Below are 19,601 nucleotides of genomic sequence, written 5' to 3' on the forward strand. Positions count from 1 at the left end.
GGGGGTAGGTGTTCTGCATGCTTGGTTCATCACCCTTCTTGTATAGCTTCATGTTTGCCTGTGCAATCCGTTAGATTAATTCATGATATAATCACTGTAGGGAAGCTTGAATCAAAATAAATGCATTATTTACGGTACCTGTGCGGTTGTCACGGTGCGTGTGTGCACGGGCCTGTTTATTCAAATCCATCTTTTTCCCTGTGTTTTTTTCCAGTAGCAAAATATCTCACCATTCATCCACATTTTACCAGTGGAAGGCTTTTTTCAAATGGAGCTCCGGTGAACAATTTGCTCTGATTTGCACGCATTACAACCAGCAGAAAAGGTTCAGACATTTACCTCCCCTCAACATACCAAGCGGGAATCCATTCACATAGGCTACAAAATCCCTGTCAGCTTCACTACCAGCTGCTTTAATGAGCTGTCCCAAACTTTACCTCTATGCTGAAGAAGTGGATCCAAACAAAACAAGACAGGAAGCTACATTCCTCGGTTGCGTAAACTAGTATCCCAGGTGTATTTGATTCAACACGCAAACTTACCGGCCTTCTACAAGAGGCTGTTCTGTGTGAAATTCTCTGTCAACATGCCAAAAGAGGAAGTTTTCTCCACTTGGGAGAAAAAAAAAAAATGTAGCTCGCATGGTTAAGCAGATCCTAATATGGACAGTAGAAAAAGTATTCAGATCTTTAACTCAAGTAAAAGTATAGTAATAACATGAACTCCTTATCTCCCCATGATGCCAGTATGATTCAGACAGCACTTTTCAGCTGGGCAGAGAGTGGAAATCTCCCCAGCTTCCTCCTTTGTGCGCAAATACAGTGGCCTCTTACTTTACTAGACTTTCCTCTAGGCGGATAAATTAGCATCTATATGCAAAGAAATGTCATAAATTCCCACATCCTACCATATGTGGTTCTTAAATGTTTGGACTAAAACATTTCCTCTGTACATTACCGCATACGTTATATAAACACACTGCATGTACAAAGACAAACATGTTTTTCATCATTTATTTTTTATGTCATTTGTATTCTGGTGTTGACTATTACGCCCTTATTATTTTAGAAGTACTTCTGATTTGTGTGTAAAATATAAAGATCAATATTTAGATGCATCAGTGGTAATAAATATTAGTTTAATGAATTGTTGATGATTAAAAAAAGGAGTAGTAGCGCCATGTAAAAATACTTTATTACAAGTTCAAGTCTGGCACGATTGAAATAAATGTACAGAATAATTAAACGCAAAATGTACTTACTTGGCAGATGAAACCTGAGCTTTCACTTGGATTCTTATTACTGTCAGCAGTATTTCTTTCTGTCCTGAGTCCTGGGAAAACCAGGTATCTCTCTCAAATGTCAATATTTCATGAGCTAAGAAAAAGAGCCCTGTGTTTTCGCCTTTGCGAGAATGAAGGGAGTTTTTAATTCTTAAGTTTATCTGAAAGAAAATTGAATCACTTGATGCATCGTTTTCTTTAGACTGCAGCAGTTTTTCAACTTTATAGCTTTAACTAGCTACTTTATGCTGTAGTTAAGTCCATCCCAATGCATCCATTTTAGCTCTTCATAGGTTAAAAATCATTTTAATGTGCGAGCTGGTAACCACAGGTGTCAAATAAATGTGGTAGAATAAAAAGCACAATATTTACCTCTGAAACGGAGCTGTAAAGCTCTGTAAAGTAGCATTAAATGGAAATAATACACAAAGGTACCCCTAGATTTTATTTAAATACTGTACTAGAGTTAATGTCATAATCTGTCATTAATTACAACCACACCATTAAATACGCATGGTTCTGTAATCAGTTTTAATGGCCACAACATGTACCGAGATGCCCGTGTTATCCCAGGAAAGTGCTGAAAGATCAGTGTACTAAACTAGAAGCTAGTTTGACGTCCACTTCTTCAGCCTCAGTGATGATTGATGCTCATGTTTTCATGAAGAGTTCCCCTCTTCTGCAGAGGCTCGGGCATTTCGCTGGAGTTCATTTGTCATGTGACACATTCCAAGTCGAAGTAAGAGGTGTGGCATTTTCAGCGTTATGTCATGACTTGTTTGTCCTTGTTTCAGCTTGTGGGAGGAGGATGAGCTCAGTCTGAAAGAAGAAGAAGAAGAAGAAGAAAAAAAAGAAGCTTTTAATCACATCTTTGTTATCTGTGCATGTGTGCTCTACTGTCCGTATCTCTCCGTCCATAACGTGCATCAGTCCATCCTCAATCACACACATGTCCTTTTCTCTCTCTCCTCCCATTTCATCCCATGTCTTGCATCTGGTAAATGAACGATTTTTTTTTTCTTCTCGAATTTAACGAGAGCAGTTTCAACAGCAGGATCCCCGCTCTGCGTTCGAAAAGAGCAAACTGAATTTTGAATGAATTCACTCGTCCTGATGGAAGGGTTGTGCTGTTGTGCAGTCAGCCAACCAGAGTACAGCTGATCGTATTATCCTGCATGGTTGTTTCAGATTTCCTCACGCGCTTAAATATCTGCTGGACTACTTTGCTGGCTTTGCTTCCTCTGGTTTGGGAAGAGATTACATTTTACATTTTACATTCATCTAACTATGTGGCTTATATCACTGGGATGCTTACTATCAGTCAAAAATACGCTCACCAAGCACTTTATTTATTAGCATCCTAATGCTGGGTTGGGTCTCAAAACAGCTCCTCATGGCATGAATTCCACAAGATGTTGGAAACACATGTTGACATGATTGCGTCACGTTATTTCTGCAGATTTTTCAGCGGCTCATTCTTGCTGCAGATCTTCCGTTCTACCAAGGTCCCAAAGACATTCTGCTGGATTCAAGTCTGGTGACTGGGCAGGCCACTGAAGTACAATGAACTCATCGCCACGTTCACAAATCCGATAAGAGACGGCTTTTGCTTTTTTTTTTTTATGCCGGAAGTAGCCATTAGAAGATGCTAAATTGTGAGCAACAATACTCTAATAATAATACTCTAACTATAATTGATTGGTATTAAGGGGCCCAATGTGCCGTGAAAACATTCCCCACACCAACACCAGCCTGGACTGTTGACACAAGGGAGGTTCGGTCCGTGGATTTATGCTGTTGAAGCTGAATTCATTCAGAGATTCATCAGACCAGGACGTGTTTTCAGTCTTCAGCTGTCCAGTTCTGCCGAGCCTGTGCCCACTGTAGCCTCGCTTTTCTGTTCGTGGCTGACAGGAGTGGATCCTGACATGGCCCTCTGCACGTGTTGTGCATCCTGAGATGCTTGTCTTCTCACCACAGTTGTGAAGAGTGGTTATCCGAGTTACCGTAGCATTTCTGTCAGCTCCAACCAGTCTGGCCTTTCTGCTCTGAGTCTCTCTCTCTCTCTCTCTCTCTCCCTCTCTCTCTCTCTCTCTCTCTCTCCCTCTCTCTCATATCAACAGAACTGCTGAGGCAAACAGTTGCTGCTCACTGGATGTTTGTTTGTTTTTGGCCTTCTGGGTAAACTCTAGAGACCGTTGTATATGAAAATCTCAGGAGATCAGCAGTTTTCACAAACACTCAAACCTGCCCGTCTGGTCATACCACGGTCAAAGTCATTGAGATTACATTTTTCCCCATTCTGATGTTTGATGTGGACATTAACTGAAGCTTCTGACCTGTATCTGCTGGACTTTATGCACTGCATTGCTTCCATGTGACTCATTCATCATACACCTTCATTGAAACGCTATCTAAGGAAATTACCATTATTAGACATATTTTAGGCTAATGTTAGACTATAAAAACTACTTTTTCAATGTAGAAAGTTTTTTAATATTAGACTGTCATTTATTGTTCGCTGGAGCCTCAGATTTAATCTGCAATCACATGCACAAAGTCATATCAGCTGACTTGTGCTACCCTCAGTTTACTACGTGAGACACTGTTGTTGATGGTACTCTCTGTCCCTGCTGTTTCACTTGATTATGCATGTGTTTGTGTTGAAGTGCTCGGCTGAATCACGAAGAAGACATTAATTGTCATTTTTATTTTGAAGTTGGAATACAGGCAGCCTGCTCCAATTTTTTCATGCATTTCTATGAGTTTTTCCCCTTTTCAATTTTTTTGTCACTGAAGAGAATGAAATGGCACTTTAATAGCTTTGTTGAAATCTTGTTCTCATTCATTATGTATCCATCTGTGTATCTCAGATGATAATTGTGTAATTTATGCTTTTGTGTATTCTGTCCATCGCCAGGTTGGCTGCAAAGCAGTGATTGTGTTCTTCCAATACTGTATTATGGCCAGTTTCTTCTGGCTGCTGGTAGAAGGCCTTTACCTTCACGCATTGTTGGCCGTCTCTTTCTTCTCGGAGAGAAAGTACTTCTGGGCTTACATTCTGATCGGCTGGGGTGAGAATGTCTTCCTTTTGTGCCTTTATACGTCTCTGCTGTCCCCACACTAACTGTCCGCTGAAGGACTGACTACAGGTTGTGACCCCTTTTTGCTGGAATGCAGTAATAACCTTGTTGTGCATTTTTTTTTATTTTTTCCCAGGAGGTCCGACAATTTTCATCACAGCTTGGAGCATCGCTAAAGCTTACTACAATGATGTGGGGTAAGAAAAACACCAGGGAATTGGCAGCATGAAATCTAAAGGTTTTTCTTGCTGTGATTTGCATCATCACATATTGTACATGAATATTGTTTCATGTCTTACCAGATGCTGGGATATAATAGAGAACACTGATGTGTTCTGGTGGATCATTAAAACTCCTATTTTAGCATCAATCCTGGTAAGTTAATAAGCCTTAAGCACCTTTTTATCACTCAAACTCTATTACATCAACATTTAGGCACACTGAGCTCCCAAGTCAGACTTTTCCAAAAGTAAAACCAATTGCCAGTGAGAGAGAAAAACGTGTCAGTTATCATCAATCCACCCCAGACTTAACTGTCAGTGTAATTTATGTGAATGCTTTTGAGCTGCAAATCTTTTTGGTAGTCCTACTGTATGTCAGTGCAAATGAGAGGTTAGCATGACCTCAGAGTTCTCATTTCACTTTGCAAAGTTGGCAGAAGAATCTCCATCAAGTCTTTCTTGACTGACAGGTCATCATCCACTTCATTTTACTGCATCTTCATTGCCGTCTTTCCCTCCATTCCCATTCTGAACACAGTAACAGCTTCTACAGAAACATCATCATCATCATCATCAGACAGCCGCATACAGAGAGGCTGAAGACAGGGATGTTCGTAGATGCACTGGTCTGATTCACCAAAACATAGTCAGACTTTTGCTTTACTTTGGATGTTCAAGGACTAGTTTGACATTTTTGGAAATACCCTTATTTGCTTTTCTTTTTTTTTTTTACCCAGAGTTACATCAGAAGATCAATATCACTCTCATATCTGTGTGTTAAATATGGAGCTTGTCATAAGAGGCAATGATCTTGGCAGCAAGGAAACAGTTTAGCTGCTGTTTTTCCAAGAAGAAGCATGAAACTCTTTGTGTACAGGTTAAATAAGCAACTTATAACATTTTAATTAATGAGGTTCATAAGGTCAAGCTAAATCAGGCTAGCTGTCTCTCCCTGCTGCCAGACCTTATGTAAAGCCAAGCTAACTGCCTCCTGGCTCACGCTAATATTGTAATAGGATATTTTGAGAAATATGGCTGTTCACTCTCATGCAGCAAGTTATGACAAGGCTGATACCATGTCTACACAAATAGCTACAGCCGGCATCCAGTTAGCCTAGCTTAGCACAAAGACTGGAAACGGCCCCTAGCTCTGTCCAAAGGTAGAAAAACATCTGTACGGAGTCGCTGCTCCAAGCCAAGAAATAGTTTGACCATTTACCCCTACAAGACCACAATTTATCAGTTCAATACTTCCATTTTGTACTGAACAAGATATAATGTGTGTATTTGTGAGTTTTAGAGGCGCTGGTGGCTAGATTTTGAAGCTGACTGGCTGCTTACCCTTGTTTTGTGCAAAAATAACCTAACAGGCTCCTGGCTTCATATTTAGCATACTTTTCTCAAAATAACTGACACTCTGCAGTGTGTGTTTGTGTGCGTGTGTGTTTGTGTGTGTGTGCGTGTGTGTTTGTGTGTGTGTGTGTTTGTGTGCGTGTGAACAAATTTGTGGATGTGTGAGGAGTGATAAAAGAAGACACTTTCAGAGAGGTGTGAAGAGGAGGGTAGAGATGAGTTCAACAAGCCTGACTTGAGAAGCTACAGAGGAGCATGTTAAGTTGTGACAGGAAAAATTACTTATAGTACAGGAACTGCATCCAGCCCAGCATTTTTGCACTGCGTTATTAATGCTGTATAATACACATCTGTGATTTCCTATTGATTTTCTTGGAAATTTCCTAATAGAACTATTAAATTTGGCACCAATTACAGGGACAATAGCTCTTTTTTTTTTTTTTTTTTTTTTTTTTTTTTTTTTTTTTTTTTTTTTTTTTTAGTTTCATTGAGTTTCTAAGCAGTTGTTTTTTTCTGAAATAATTTCTTTGAAAGAGATGCTTCATTTAACCCCAAAAAACCATTTAATTTTGCTTTATTTTCCATATGTATTCAATTGTATTCTTATTTCTTTGCATATTTTCTTATTAGCCTAGCACGGCTCTAGGGCCGGCAATGCCGTAGCAAATGTTAGCATAATAAAAACTGAGAAGGTGAACATATATGCTAAACAGCAACATGTTAGCATTGTCGCTTTGAGCAAGTTAGCATGCTGTATTAGCATTAAGGTCAACTCAAAATATTATTGCAGGTATAGCCTGACAGAACTAGCATGACTGTGGACCGTCTTTTACTCTTTAGTAGACTTTTTTGTTGGACTCTAGGTTATGGAAATTAAATTAACTAGGAAATGAATTTGAATTTAGCAGTTGTACTACTTGAATAATGTTTCCATTCTCCCTATTCTTGATACCAATTAAATAAAATTTAGAGTAACATATTAGTTCCTTTCAAGAAAATTCAAGGAAACCATAAGAACCACAAGAAGCATTGTCAAACTTTAAAGGGAATACAAATACCAAGCATCTACATATTTACAGTAAATGAAATATAACTGGTTAATAAGGGAACTTCAGAGATGGTGGTCGAGATTGTGTTACCTTTGGACAGAGCCTCACTGGCTCTTTCCCCATTTCCAGTCTTGCTGGCTTTAGCTTCATATTTACCCCACCGACATGATAGTGGGTGGTATTATTGGTACTATTACATTGACAACCTGATATTCAGTATTTGCGCCATCAGATTTGAAAAAAGACTTTATGGTATACACAAAGCAAACAATCTTTGAGATCAAATTCTCATCCTTTACTGATGTCTGCTGAGGTCCTGCTTTGTCTTTCTTTTTTTTTTTTGTTTCCTTGCAGCAGTTGTTGACAAAGCAGGTTCAGTTGTGTTATTTCACATTAGGATCAGCATGAGCGGCCGGGCTGTCAGGTCGCTCTGTCTCTTTCTCTCTGCAGCTGCTGAGTGATGTTTGTGAGTGCATCATGATGTGAGTGATGTGTTGCCGGTTCAGAGGTCCAACCCAAATTAACAATTTAGAAATGCTCATTTTCCCACAGGGCAGCACTACAATCCAATCAGAGCAAGATGAAATTCAGCATCTGGCTTCTATGAGCTAAATTTCTCAAACGTTCCCCCAAATCCATTTGATTTGACTGAAAACATAAAGAGGAGAAGTACAAGTTTCTTTCCATCCAGGAATATCATATTGGAAAAATTTAATATTTTTAAAGAAATATTTCATTAACCAGCAGCATTAAACCCCTTTTACACAGTAAAATACCCCTGTACTTTCCTCACAGTTGAATATTCTCCACAGATGAACTTCATTCTCTTCATCTGCATCATTCGAATACTACGCCAGAAGATCAACTGCCCAGATATCGGAAGAAATGAGTCCAACCAGTACTCGTGAGTATGATTTCATGTCTGTTTCATGATGTAAAATAAAATATTCATCAGCTGAGATAAGATGAAATATTATTGATCCATCTAAGGACATTGTGAATCCTCTACACCACTTAAACAGTTTTCTGTGTTGGGCTGAATTCAGTCTACAATCTGTGAAAGTGAACTGCACTCACAGAATAAATGAAGATTATCTTGAATAAGTAAAGAAAGCTGAAATGAAAATACATATATTTGTCCTGTAGGTACAACTGGTGCTGTAAATTTAATTTTTTTTTCTTTTTCTGTGACTCCCTTTAACTCTTTTATATGCTCAGAGCAATACAGGATGACCAATCCTTTTAGACTTCAGAAAAGAAAAACTAAGCATGTGATGCTCAGAACACTGTAGTCTCCCCCTGGCAGCTGCTTTATGCAGAGATATAGTGCTCTGTGTGTTTAAGTGATTTTTTTCCTGTGTTGGAGAGCCAGCTGCAACGCATGAGCTATTTTCCCACTGATATTTTTAATGATGCGTTTTTCCATCTCTCGTCCATCCAACTCCTCTGAGTTGAAATGTAAAAATGAAAAGTACTCTGGAGTTGCATTTCATTATTGTCACATGTAGAGACAGATTTAAAATTGGTTTCACCAGAGGGAGAAATGCGACTGTGTTTTTTTTTCCTTTGTCGTTTCAGGAGGCTGGCGAAATCAACGCTGCTTTTGATTCCACTGTTTGGGATCAATTTTATTGTGTTTGCATTCATCCCAGAGCAAGTGAAGACTGAGCTGCGGCTAGTTTTTGACTTGATTCTAGGGTCATTTCAGGTACGATATCACTTTCTAAGAACAAGTGATTAGAAAAACAAAATGCTACATTTTACATTTTGCAAATTTCACTTTGAACTCTTATATTAGAATCTAAATTGGATGCCTTTTGTGAAATATTTTCCCAGAAGGTCAACTTACACTGAAAAAAAAAAAATGGTTATTTAATTCTGAAACAGAAGTCCATTTTGGGTCCAAAGTAAAATTATTTGACTATTGACAAAACCCTGGCAGAAAATTGTGGCAGGTCTCCAGGCATTTTGCTGGCCGATGCAGTGGCAGTGTTACCTTTTTAAGCCCCCGGTGTTATTTCAGTTCATCACATAAGGATGAGGAATGATGGAGAGTGCAGCTCGACAGCACAGCTGCATTACAGGCCGCCTGGAAACCAAGGAAACTATTCCAGCACATTCCTCCCATCATTCTTCTCATCCCACCTTATCATTATTACTATAAACTAGCCATCGCATGGTATGCATTGTTTTTGTTAGTGTAATCCATTTATGTCTCATGAATGCCACACTTTATTCTTAAATTAGCAAATAGCTGTAAAGTCTAACTGGAGTTTTTACCATGACAGCTCTCTTATTTATGTTTTTCTTCCCCTTTTAGGGCTTTGTGGTTGCAGTCCTTTACTGCTTCCTCAACGGAGAGGTAGGCACCCCCCACACAGTGATGTAAACAGTTTACATACACACACTGTTATATGTCAAGATTCCCATGCAGAGATAGCCCACAGTGCTGCTGTGGTAATTCCCAGAAAATGTAGTTTCTCCGTGGCTCCCCCGGTTCACCATTACACACACAGGCCTGAAAGGTGGATGGCGCTGTGGGTATGCGTCACCACCGCTGGTCGTTCCAGCCTTGGGCTCCTCGCTGTATATTTTCTATGCTCTGCCTGCAGGGTGGGAGGGCTGTAAAAAGCACATCCTTTATGGCAGGGAGCTATTCAGTGATGTCTGCAGAGGCTCTCTGTGGGCAGATTAGTTATGTTTCCAGCGCTGGGCCAGATTGAATCAAAGTGATGGGCCGGATGGCAAGCCTTAACACTATGCTGCCTGAATTTTAATCAGGTGCAATTTCCAGGTGTCCTTTGTTAGGTGTTGTGTCTTGGTGGTGTAGTCTTTAAATCAATGGAGGCTCAAGAGTGGTATACAGTCCACAACAAAACATGTGGAATGTATCATCAACAAAAGACAGAAATTACAGGAATTATCTATGAAAACAAAAAGAAACAAAGGGCATAAACATATGTATTATGCAAGAATAATACTCCAATACACCCACCAACATATTATAAAATTTTTTTTTAAAAAGCTTACCAAAGTAGTAAGTAATTGTTCATGCAAGGCCAAATATGCCTCATCTCCAGTGTCCACACAGGCTGGGATTATTATCACAGTCCAGAAATGTACAATGGGAATGATTTTAAAGGCTGGTCAAAAGGACTGTACATTAAGCCAGACTGAAGAGGGACACATAAATCAACCTACACCACTTAGCTGCGGCCGAGTCACTTTGCTTTCTGATAAAATCAATAAAGGGACACCAGCGAATTTACTGCCTGAGCCAGATGTGGAGTATCTAATCTCCTCTAAATAAAAACAGGAAACCATATCGTCGGCCCTGGTCAGACTTGGCATTTACATGTACAGGTGTGAACGCACCCAAGATGCATTGAGGATACATTCGAGATCCAATCACTCAGACCACATTCAGAGGTGGTCTCGGCCACATGTGGTCACATTCTTTTAGCTGTGTGAACACACATGCGTCCTTGGCCGCATTGAATGACCACCTACTCAACTGCCGTCCTCTGACGCAGTTTAATAAGTCCCACCACAGTTTCATCATGAACTGAAAATATTACTATTTCAAACAGCTAAAACCTTATTTCATTGTGCCCAGTGCAGTGATTCTCTCAGCCCCTCTGTGTCCCGCTCTCTCTCTGTTTCTCTCTCTGATAAGCACAAACACATTGAACACGGACCCATCTGTCACAGTCCAATTTGCTAATAACAGCATAGATGTTTATTTGCATATAGAGCAGGGGAATGAGATCCAATCCGATCTATCTCGAGATGCAAATAGAGACCCTTGCAAAGGCCAGGTGAGAACTGGTGCACAGAGAGCTGTCCACCGGTGATCAGATCACCTTAGACACATGTTAATGTCAGGTCTGAACATTGAGCCATTTCCTAAAACAAAATAACACTTTTTAGGGAAAAACATACAGAATATTAGACATTTTAGGGAGTTTTCAGACCAGCCCAAAACTGCAAGAGCACAGTCTGGGTCAATTATACTAAGTAAATGGATACATTCTTTTTTTTAATCTGTCTCATTTGAATCTTCAAACTTCTCGAAATGCAGTCATGGAGTGCAATTTTCATCAATGACATACTTTGAAAATTCAGAAGAATGAGGCTTGAATGGGAAAAAGAAGATCTTTTGCAAAGCTTTTCAAATCACTGCTTTGCAACAGATTTGAAAATCGGCTTAACGTAGACATACATCCAATATAATAACTTTACTCTGTACAGTAAAACCTGCCAGATTTAGAGCAAAAAAAAAAAAAACTCTGCATCACCCCTCAGTGCCTTATCATCTTCGTGAGGCAATGCTAATGCTCCCTCTACTTTCATGCTGCAGAAGGTCCCTTTACGTTTTAGTTCCCTTTCCTCTGTCTTACCAGAATGAAACGTAATCTTTATGTGGGAGCTTATTTTTCATATTCCTACACAGAGTTGGAAAGCTCTTCAGCTTTGGTTGCTGTTGCTGGCCATGCAAAACCTAGTTCTTCTTCTGTTTAATGTAAACTGTATCACGTCTTAGGTACTAGGCAGTTTTTTTGTTTTTGTTTTTTGCATGGAAAGAGGAACATGTGCTCTAAACAACACATCCCAAAGCCTTTATGAACTTGCTATGCGTTGTATTATTATTGTCTTATGCAGGTCAGTGGAAGAAACATACAAATGGGGGAAAAAAAAGGTTCACAATAATTAAATGTAGCTGCTGTGGAAGAAAACAAGATCATGGGGAACAATGGAGTAACAACTGAACATTTTAGAGGAAGGGCACCCCCCATCACTACCACCACCAGAGTCACAAGGTGATAGGCAGTTGGCTTGTTGGTATTATGGATGGATTACTGAATGGGCTTCCTGGGTGTACAGGCTGAGGGCCCTTGGATCAAAGCTTCTGTATGTTCACATTTCTGGTCGGAAAGTCAATTGAACGACTACAAAGACACACAAAATGCTACAAAGAGAGGCAAACACAAAGTGACAAATAACCGCAAAAAATGGCTAAAGTGATGCACAAAACCACCTCAAAGAGGTCTGATTATTGTGAGCTAATGTTTCTGTTTTGGCGAGAACATTTTTTTATTACTCGAACTTCTCATGCAGCTCATTTTTGAATGAAAAGATGCGTCTCGCTATTTCTGAGCTTGACTTCCGCAAGTACAGCTTCAGTATGGAAACCGTTCCCACAGACTTCAGCCAAGAAGGTAACATTATGCTTATCTCACTTAATTAGCATTGTCCGGTATTTTGTTTTCTCTGCATGATTATTGAACTGTTGAGCTTTCAGATAAAGTTTCATTAGGTCTCTTTCATTGCATTAGATTACTAAAATTGGTACAAATACAAGTTCTGTAGTGCGAGAAACATTAGCTAGCTAACAGCAAAGATGTTGTTTCCAGCCTTTTTCATTAAACAGTTCTGTAAATAAGGCACAGTATCCTTAGATACTCAATTGAAGGCAGGCAACAGCCAGTAAAGTTAACTTTATTAACATTACTCGCCCACTGCAGTGTCAAGATGTAGCTAACTTGTGTTTACTTGTGCTACTACAGAGTTGACTGTACAACTACGTACAAATGGGAAGGACGGGAAGATTTTTCAGAAGCAAGTGAGGACCTGGACTTACTAAAGTGTTCCTCGATGATAAAGAAGTGAGGTGAGTCAGAGTGTTATTGTTATTAAACCAGATTAAACACATTTTATTGTGTCTGTTCATTTAAACTGAATGACATTGTCATATTAGCCAAGTATTGTCGTGTTTCGCTAAATCTTTTTTTATTGTTTGTTCGTTTGCCTTACAGGCACTCGTCATTGGTGACTGAGGATACCAGCCAAACTCTGTATCCTCATCCTCGCTCACTGGTCACTTTCTCTTCTCTCTTTCTGCGTTTCACTTTTGCCGTCATGCAGTTCACATTCACTTGGGCAAAAGACTTGTTTCCATGCTAGACTGTGATAGTTCTGTTACACTGTTCGTGATGCTGTTATACTTCAGCATATGAGGTTATGCTTATGAGGATTTTATTGGGGACTTCTCTCCAATATGGTTATGCAGTACCTTGTCGGTTTTGTAATACAAATGTTTCAGGACATGTAATAAACTACAGCGATATTTTGTTAAATGTGTATTGTCTTGCTTTGTTTTTTTGTTTTTTTTAATTTGGGGATTTGTAGGAATCAAATGCAAAAGTGATAGATTGTACCTTTAAAATTACAGTAAAAGTCAGTTATCCTGTAATCCATTATACAGTAATGTACTGTTAAAATAATTCACAGTACATGCACTGTAAAATGGCATCTCTGCTGCCAGTTTTTCACTCTAATCTTTTTAATGTGGGTCATAGTTACTCATTTTACAGATACGCCCCCCTTCTTTAAAACTATGCCTGGTTTATTGGTTCCTCATTTATATAACAGGTACAAGATTACATGGTGAATCACTGGCTTTATTATAAGCTGCTACTCAGACTTCTTACTGTTCTAATCCATCGTAGGTCCAAGGAGAGATCAAGAGGAAATGGCGGAGGTGGCACCTGCAGAGATACATGACCTCCGACACCAAATACCAACACCCGTCTATCGGCAGCAGCAACAACTTCAGCACCCAGATCACCATGCTGACACGATGCAGCCCGAAAACTCGCCGGGGTTCCTCCTCCTGTCATGACGACTTGTCTAGCATTTGACTCACGCAAACGGTGATACAGACGTACATGCTGTTCAAAATACTCTCGTGCCAAACATCAGGCAGGACACAACGTATGTAAGCTCTGGAAGAAAAAAAAACACACACACTTTCTCATTAACACATGCACTAGTGGAGGATGTGATGCTTGAGTGTAACAGGGATAAAGGACAGTGATGACAGCACAGAGAAAAAAAAGATATTAGACGACAGTGTGACAGTAATCACTTTCTAAGCAGCTTTTAATCTCCACGCTTATTTAAAAAAAAAAAAAAGAGGTTTAAGATTAAGTGACAAAAATACAAATGCATTGCTTTACAAGCACAGCTTCTGCACATTTGAATGCAGATCATTGAATCTTTGTCCTTCATTTCATGACTCAGTGTCCCTGTACAGGTGAATTTATGAGTCATATTGTGGTTCATTTGGTCAATTGATATTAAGTTCCCTGGGTGCTCAGACACTGGGCAAAGCAAAATGTCACATATTAATGGGGTTAGGTGAGGGATCCAAATGTGAACTCCACCAGCAGACACACAATCTGATGTAATTATGTGCTGATTAAAAATCACTTAGTGGATTCCCGCAGCTTCAAATGATCAAGGCTGGTGCAAAGACACAACCATTGGAAGAGAGGGAGCTGATGGTTTTTAACACAAAGTCCTGTTATTTATATTCTTAGTGTGTGCACTGTCATCACAGTGGAAGAAAAGTACCAGGAATGCATTATGGGGTTTGTGTTTGAGCACAATATGTTTTAAAGCATTTGTTTAGGCAACCAAAAAGAACAAATCAGTGTGCCACATTTTGTTTTCCTCACTGTGTAGGAAGACAGGAAAAGAAAAACTGGCTGATAACCAGCAGGACACTTTATTTCCATACATGCCAAATGGTTGCGGCTTCAGACCAGGTGACCAGTGTGACGCTGATTCACAACGATGGGTTTGGAGTACAAATGCCCTTCTCTGCACTATCACTCTCATGAGAGACTGATTGCCCTTTGCCTTCCATTTCATCAGTACAGCCTTCCCTCTTGTTGTGTGTGACTCTGAGCCTGTGGTAAGGTTCATGTGTTTTATTATTTGAGGCACTCTGGCAGTTTTGTGCTGATCGCTGACAAGTGCCTGTTTCAGTATTTTGAAGTGACACTTTCAATCCAATCTTCACTGGCTGTGGGGCTGAAAAGCAGCTGTGGAGAGGAAATGCCTTTAAGCAATTCAGTCCTCGAATGTTTACATTTACTTGTCCGGAGTCATTTACCATTGTACAGTAAGTATACAGTGTAAAGTATAATAAATTACTATGGACTGTTGTGCCATACTGATTGCATTGTGGCTACAATATCAGTAATATGTCACTGTAATTGTTTTTGTTCATGTTAGTGCAACGTCAGATTTAATGCCGCTTCAGGTACATAAAATTCTCTTGTACAAGCTTGTTTATGTAGCAGCCTGTGTTTTATTGTCACGCATAAAAGCTTAATAGAAGACCCTGCATTGCATTTTAAAACAGTCCTTGGATTCATAATACAGAGTATTACATGCAGTTTGACGAGAACCTTTCTTGTTGATGCTTTGGTAGACTGACATTAGCTTTAACTCCAGCATCCTTTGATTGTGCAAAAATATTTCCTGACTTCTGCGTTGACGTGCCAGGTTCAAATTTCTCAGTTGAAGGAGGTTGAACTTGACAGTATGTATGTAAAAGCAAAACAAGGTTACAAGGATGACTGGCCCCGTCACAACGGTGCTGTCACCGGTCTTTTCATCTAACAAGGTTACACTAGTCACTTCAATGTTTGTGCAACAGGGAACATCCAGTTCAGTCCAGTTTTACCTGCAAAAAAAACATCATCTCAACCCACTGCTGATTTACGGGGTCATACCTAAAGGTGTGTTCCAACACAAAGGAAAGCAAAGTTTCACCTTGCATCATTCATGCTAATTTTGCCATTTTCTGGATAGACTGTATTTACTTCCTCTAAACAGCCAATGTATTTTACCAACTGTACAGATGTTAGCTGTATGCTAGCTAGCAATGGACGCACCAACCATATCTGTGGGAGCGTGTTTCTGTGTTGGTGTTCAGCTCAGCCTCTGACTGAACTCATAACTCACCAGAATCCCCAGTTCTTTGTTATTTCCCTCCAGGCTCTCTCTGTTCTCCTCTTGTCTCTGTACGGGTATGGAACAGTTTCAAAATAAGTCCCGGGATATGATTTTTCACCAAGTTGAAACATTTTTCAACTTTCGTGGACATGAATTCGCTTCCAATAGCGTTGTAACATTGACTTTGTATTCAATTCAAAATTCTCCTCACGTTCTGTCTGAATCAAGTGAAATTGAAGAGGAGTAGAGAGGATGAAGAGGAAACAAAGAGCAAAGTCATATTTGATGTTTGGTTGGTAACAAAAGCTTAAAAGAATTTTGGAATAATGTTTATTTGCTTTCTTTCCAAGAGTTAGCTGAAATGGCTGATACCTCTCTCATGTCTGCAGGGTAAATATTTAGCTGAAACGAGCAGCCGGTTAGCTTAGCTTAGCACAAAGGCTGAAAGCAGGTGGAAATGGCTAGCCTAGTTTTGTCTGAAATGCGCACACAACGCACACAAATTAATATGTCATATTTCTTTCCTGTGAAGTCTTGTTGTCAGGAAGCTAATTGTTCCTGGCCAAGAAACTGTGAAACGCATAACCACAACTCGTTTTTACACTCAGGCTTTCGTACAGATTTAATGATAAGATACGATGTGTTAATTACTGAGCTTTTGTTACCTTTAGACAGAGTTAGGCGAGCTGTTTCTACCTATGAAAAGTCCCTGTGCGAGGCTAAGCTAACCGACTGCTAGCTGTAGCTTCAGATTTACAACAAGGGTATTCCTCTTGTATTGTAATTCCTTAAATTGTTCTGTGCCCTTCTTCTGTTGTCAGTAAAAATGTATGTAACTGTGTGAATTTGCCAATGTACGTCTCATGATGGTGAAATAGATTTGTACGTATGAAAAAAAACAGGTTTCGTATACAGTATTTTAAAAATTCAGCCACTGTTGCTAGATATTACCTTTTAAGTCTTTTTGTAACCTGGCATGGTTGTTGTGTATCAGTGAGATGATATTAAAAAGGGACATTAAATCAACAATCATTCTAATGTGCACTTACAGTAACTATTCAGTATTGAAATATGTGTAATATAGATTTGTTTATTTAAAAACTGGATATTGTGTGGTGTGTATTTAAGAACTGAGGGTTGATTTGTTTGGTTTGTTGTAATTGAATTATATTGTAACACTGGTGCAGTGCATACCATTGTGAAGCTACAAATGTACTGTAAGTATTTATTAGCTTAAAGTCACAGATGTGTACACATAAAACCACTTTTTAGTTTTGTTTTTGTATATTATCATTATTAATTTTGTTGTACAGTGTATGTAAAGAGTGTTACCGTGGCGGAAAATGTAACTTGCATAACAATTTGACATTGTTTCACTCAAACTGAATGAAATAAATTATTTACAAATATACAAAAAAGGCAGAAGTTTAGTTTTCTATCCTCATACTCCAAGTCCACGTCATACTTTGCTTCAATTGTGTGTTCAGTGTCTTTTAAGGTAAAATGATCTCATCATTACTATAAAACTCTGGACCATGAACAGTTTTAATTTCTTCAATGAATGCAACATATAACGTGCTGGTGCCTAATTGAAGCTTAAGTGCTCTCTTCTACAGGGACTCAAAGCTGATTCATTTTTTATTCAAGTACCAGAGATGCTCACTTAAAGCTCAACACTCAGGTTGTTTATGCCAATTTCTGTTACTGAAAAAATTATGTTCAACGAGCTTCATTCAGGTCTTTTTCATTTAAATATTTATATTTCACAGTCGATGCCTCCTCAACAAGCATTCTGTTCATGTAAAGCTTAGAAACAGATGATGATTTGATTAAAAATGCGTAGTTCGAGTATGAAAGCAGACGGTTTGAGGTTCCAGCTGATATTAATGTGTAATATTATTAGAAAGTGCAGCACATTAGGTTCTTTAGGAAACAAAATGTTTGTAACAGACAGCTCAAAAGCTTATAAAACTCTCACTTCGACTCACAGAAATAATTATCCTGATAACTGACTGTACTTTTTCACTTGATTGTGTGCTGCTACAGGTCACAATGTCCCTAAAAAAAAAAGACAACAGCAATAGACAATTTCTGAAGAAGTAAAAGAAAAAAACACTTTCAGAGCTTCAGATTTTCAACTCTGCAAAGCCAGTATAACCATTTTAACATCATTTATAAGTGCTGCAGAAATCAACGATGCACAGTAACTAAATACATTTATTCACATACTTTAAGGTAGGTTACGTGTACTTGAAGTATTACTTTGTACTCTTTTATCCCACTACATTCATCAAATAATGATTATTATAGTTGCAACTACTAAACAATAAAGCTGTCTGACTTTACTGCACCACCATATTTTAAAGGCACAAACTGTTACCACTACTAAACATGTGCTTGTCTGTCACTCCCAAATTCATTGACATTTCTTGTTTCAGTTTAATATAGATTATTTATCCATATTAGCTCCACCGCAGCTACAATATAAGAAAATGCTTTAACAATAGTCGCTCTAACTCTCTAAATGGGGTCATTTTCTTCAATCGGTACATTTACTTTTGATATTTTCAGTACACTTTGTCACTTTTATGTACTCAAGTAAAATGTTGAATGCAGATCTTTTACTTGTAATACAGCATTTTATGCATTTAATAAAGTTAAAGATCTCGGTAGTTCATCATCCACTGAGCAAATGAATCATTTGTCCATTGGTCAGAAATCAAATCTGCTTGCTCCAGTTCCTCCCAGTGTCAGTTGAACTTCAGTTACAATATTTGACAGGTATGACTAACCTGCTGGGTTTGCTTTGGTGTATTGAAAGTGCAGCTATTTGAGATAATCCGTATGTTGTTCCTCATGTGTATTGGTCCACTTGCTGCCTTTGAGTACGGAGGACCTCTGGCTGTGCTCAGCACCATGAAGAGGACAGGATTCAGCCAAGGCAAGAAGCCATGTGCTGTAAAAAGATTAACAAACGCACCCTGCCATGCCTGGTTTCTCAAATCAGCCGCTCCTGGGTCTAATGTTTCATTAGCTCTTTCCATGAAGTGGAAATGAGCATGCATATAATACGATTAACTATTTATGGGAATTGTAATGATTGTAAATAAAGGGATTTCCAGAGTTGGGTTAGATTTTCTCAATAAAAATGCCTGCATATATATTAAAAACATCAACCCCGAGGACCATGTGTTGAAATGTGCTGATCAAAAATATACAAATATGCTTTGTTGTATATTTTGTAATCAGACGTTTGGCACTTTTGGTCCAAGTGTCTGATACCAGCTGTCAGAATTCATTAAACAGACGCAGACAAGAGAGAAGATAGAAGTTATTTTCAGATTCTCAGTGACTCTTAAAATGTAAGACAGGTGTCTTGCCTTTGAGCATCTTTCAATATTCATGACATCAGTTAAATATTCATGTGACAAATAAGGGAAAGTTTGGTAAGGCGAGTGATTGAGCAAACAAGTGAGCTCCGTCCAAACCACTAAGAGGCTGCTTTGATCACCTCCGCTGTCCTCACACCAACTCCGAGAAACTGACTCCTGATTTGAAGAGAGGTTGTCTGCCAAATGTGATCTGATCTGCGGCCGCGAGTCATGCTGATCAGAGGTTTGCCCACTTTTCAAAGGCAGAGCTGCAGGAGAAAGTCATGGTATATCACTGATTTCATGACCTCTGTGGTTGTGATTGGCTGCAGTACTTGGTTGTAATTCACAACACTTACCTCTTAGATGAATGAATGATGACAAATGCTTGACTTTCTCTTCCAGACAAAGACTTACGAGGGGGGGGGGGGGGG

The 19,601-nt window shown here is 39.0% G+C and overlaps 1 protein-coding gene across 1 annotated transcript in view; it reads left to right on the forward strand.

Annotated features, from left to right (window-relative positions):
* The window catches only part of vipr1b (vasoactive intestinal peptide receptor 1b), a 49,831-nt gene extending 32,617 nt beyond the window's left edge, over positions 1-17,214 (forward strand). The window contains exons 7-13 of the mRNA XM_023407871.2: positions 4,203-4,356; positions 4,502-4,562; positions 4,668-4,740; positions 7,801-7,892; positions 8,567-8,696; positions 9,309-9,350; positions 13,498-17,214. Of these exons, the coding sequence (XP_023263639.1) occupies positions 4,203-4,356; positions 4,502-4,562; positions 4,668-4,740; positions 7,801-7,892; positions 8,567-8,696; positions 9,309-9,350; positions 13,498-13,689 (744 nt within the window). The 3' untranslated portion in view covers positions 13,690-17,214. The remainder of the gene's footprint in view (positions 1-4,202; positions 4,357-4,501; positions 4,563-4,667; positions 4,741-7,800; positions 7,893-8,566; positions 8,697-9,308; positions 9,351-13,497) is intronic.
* The last annotated feature ends 2,387 nt before the right edge of the window (positions 17,215-19,601 follow it).

This window comes from Seriola lalandi, unplaced genomic scaffold (genome assembly GCF_002814215.2).
Source record: "Seriola lalandi dorsalis isolate HSWRI2012SDOR001 ecotype SW California unplaced genomic scaffold, Sedor1 jcf7180002054351, whole genome shotgun sequence".
Taxonomy (NCBI): domain Eukaryota; kingdom Metazoa; phylum Chordata; class Actinopteri; order Carangiformes; family Carangidae; genus Seriola; species Seriola lalandi.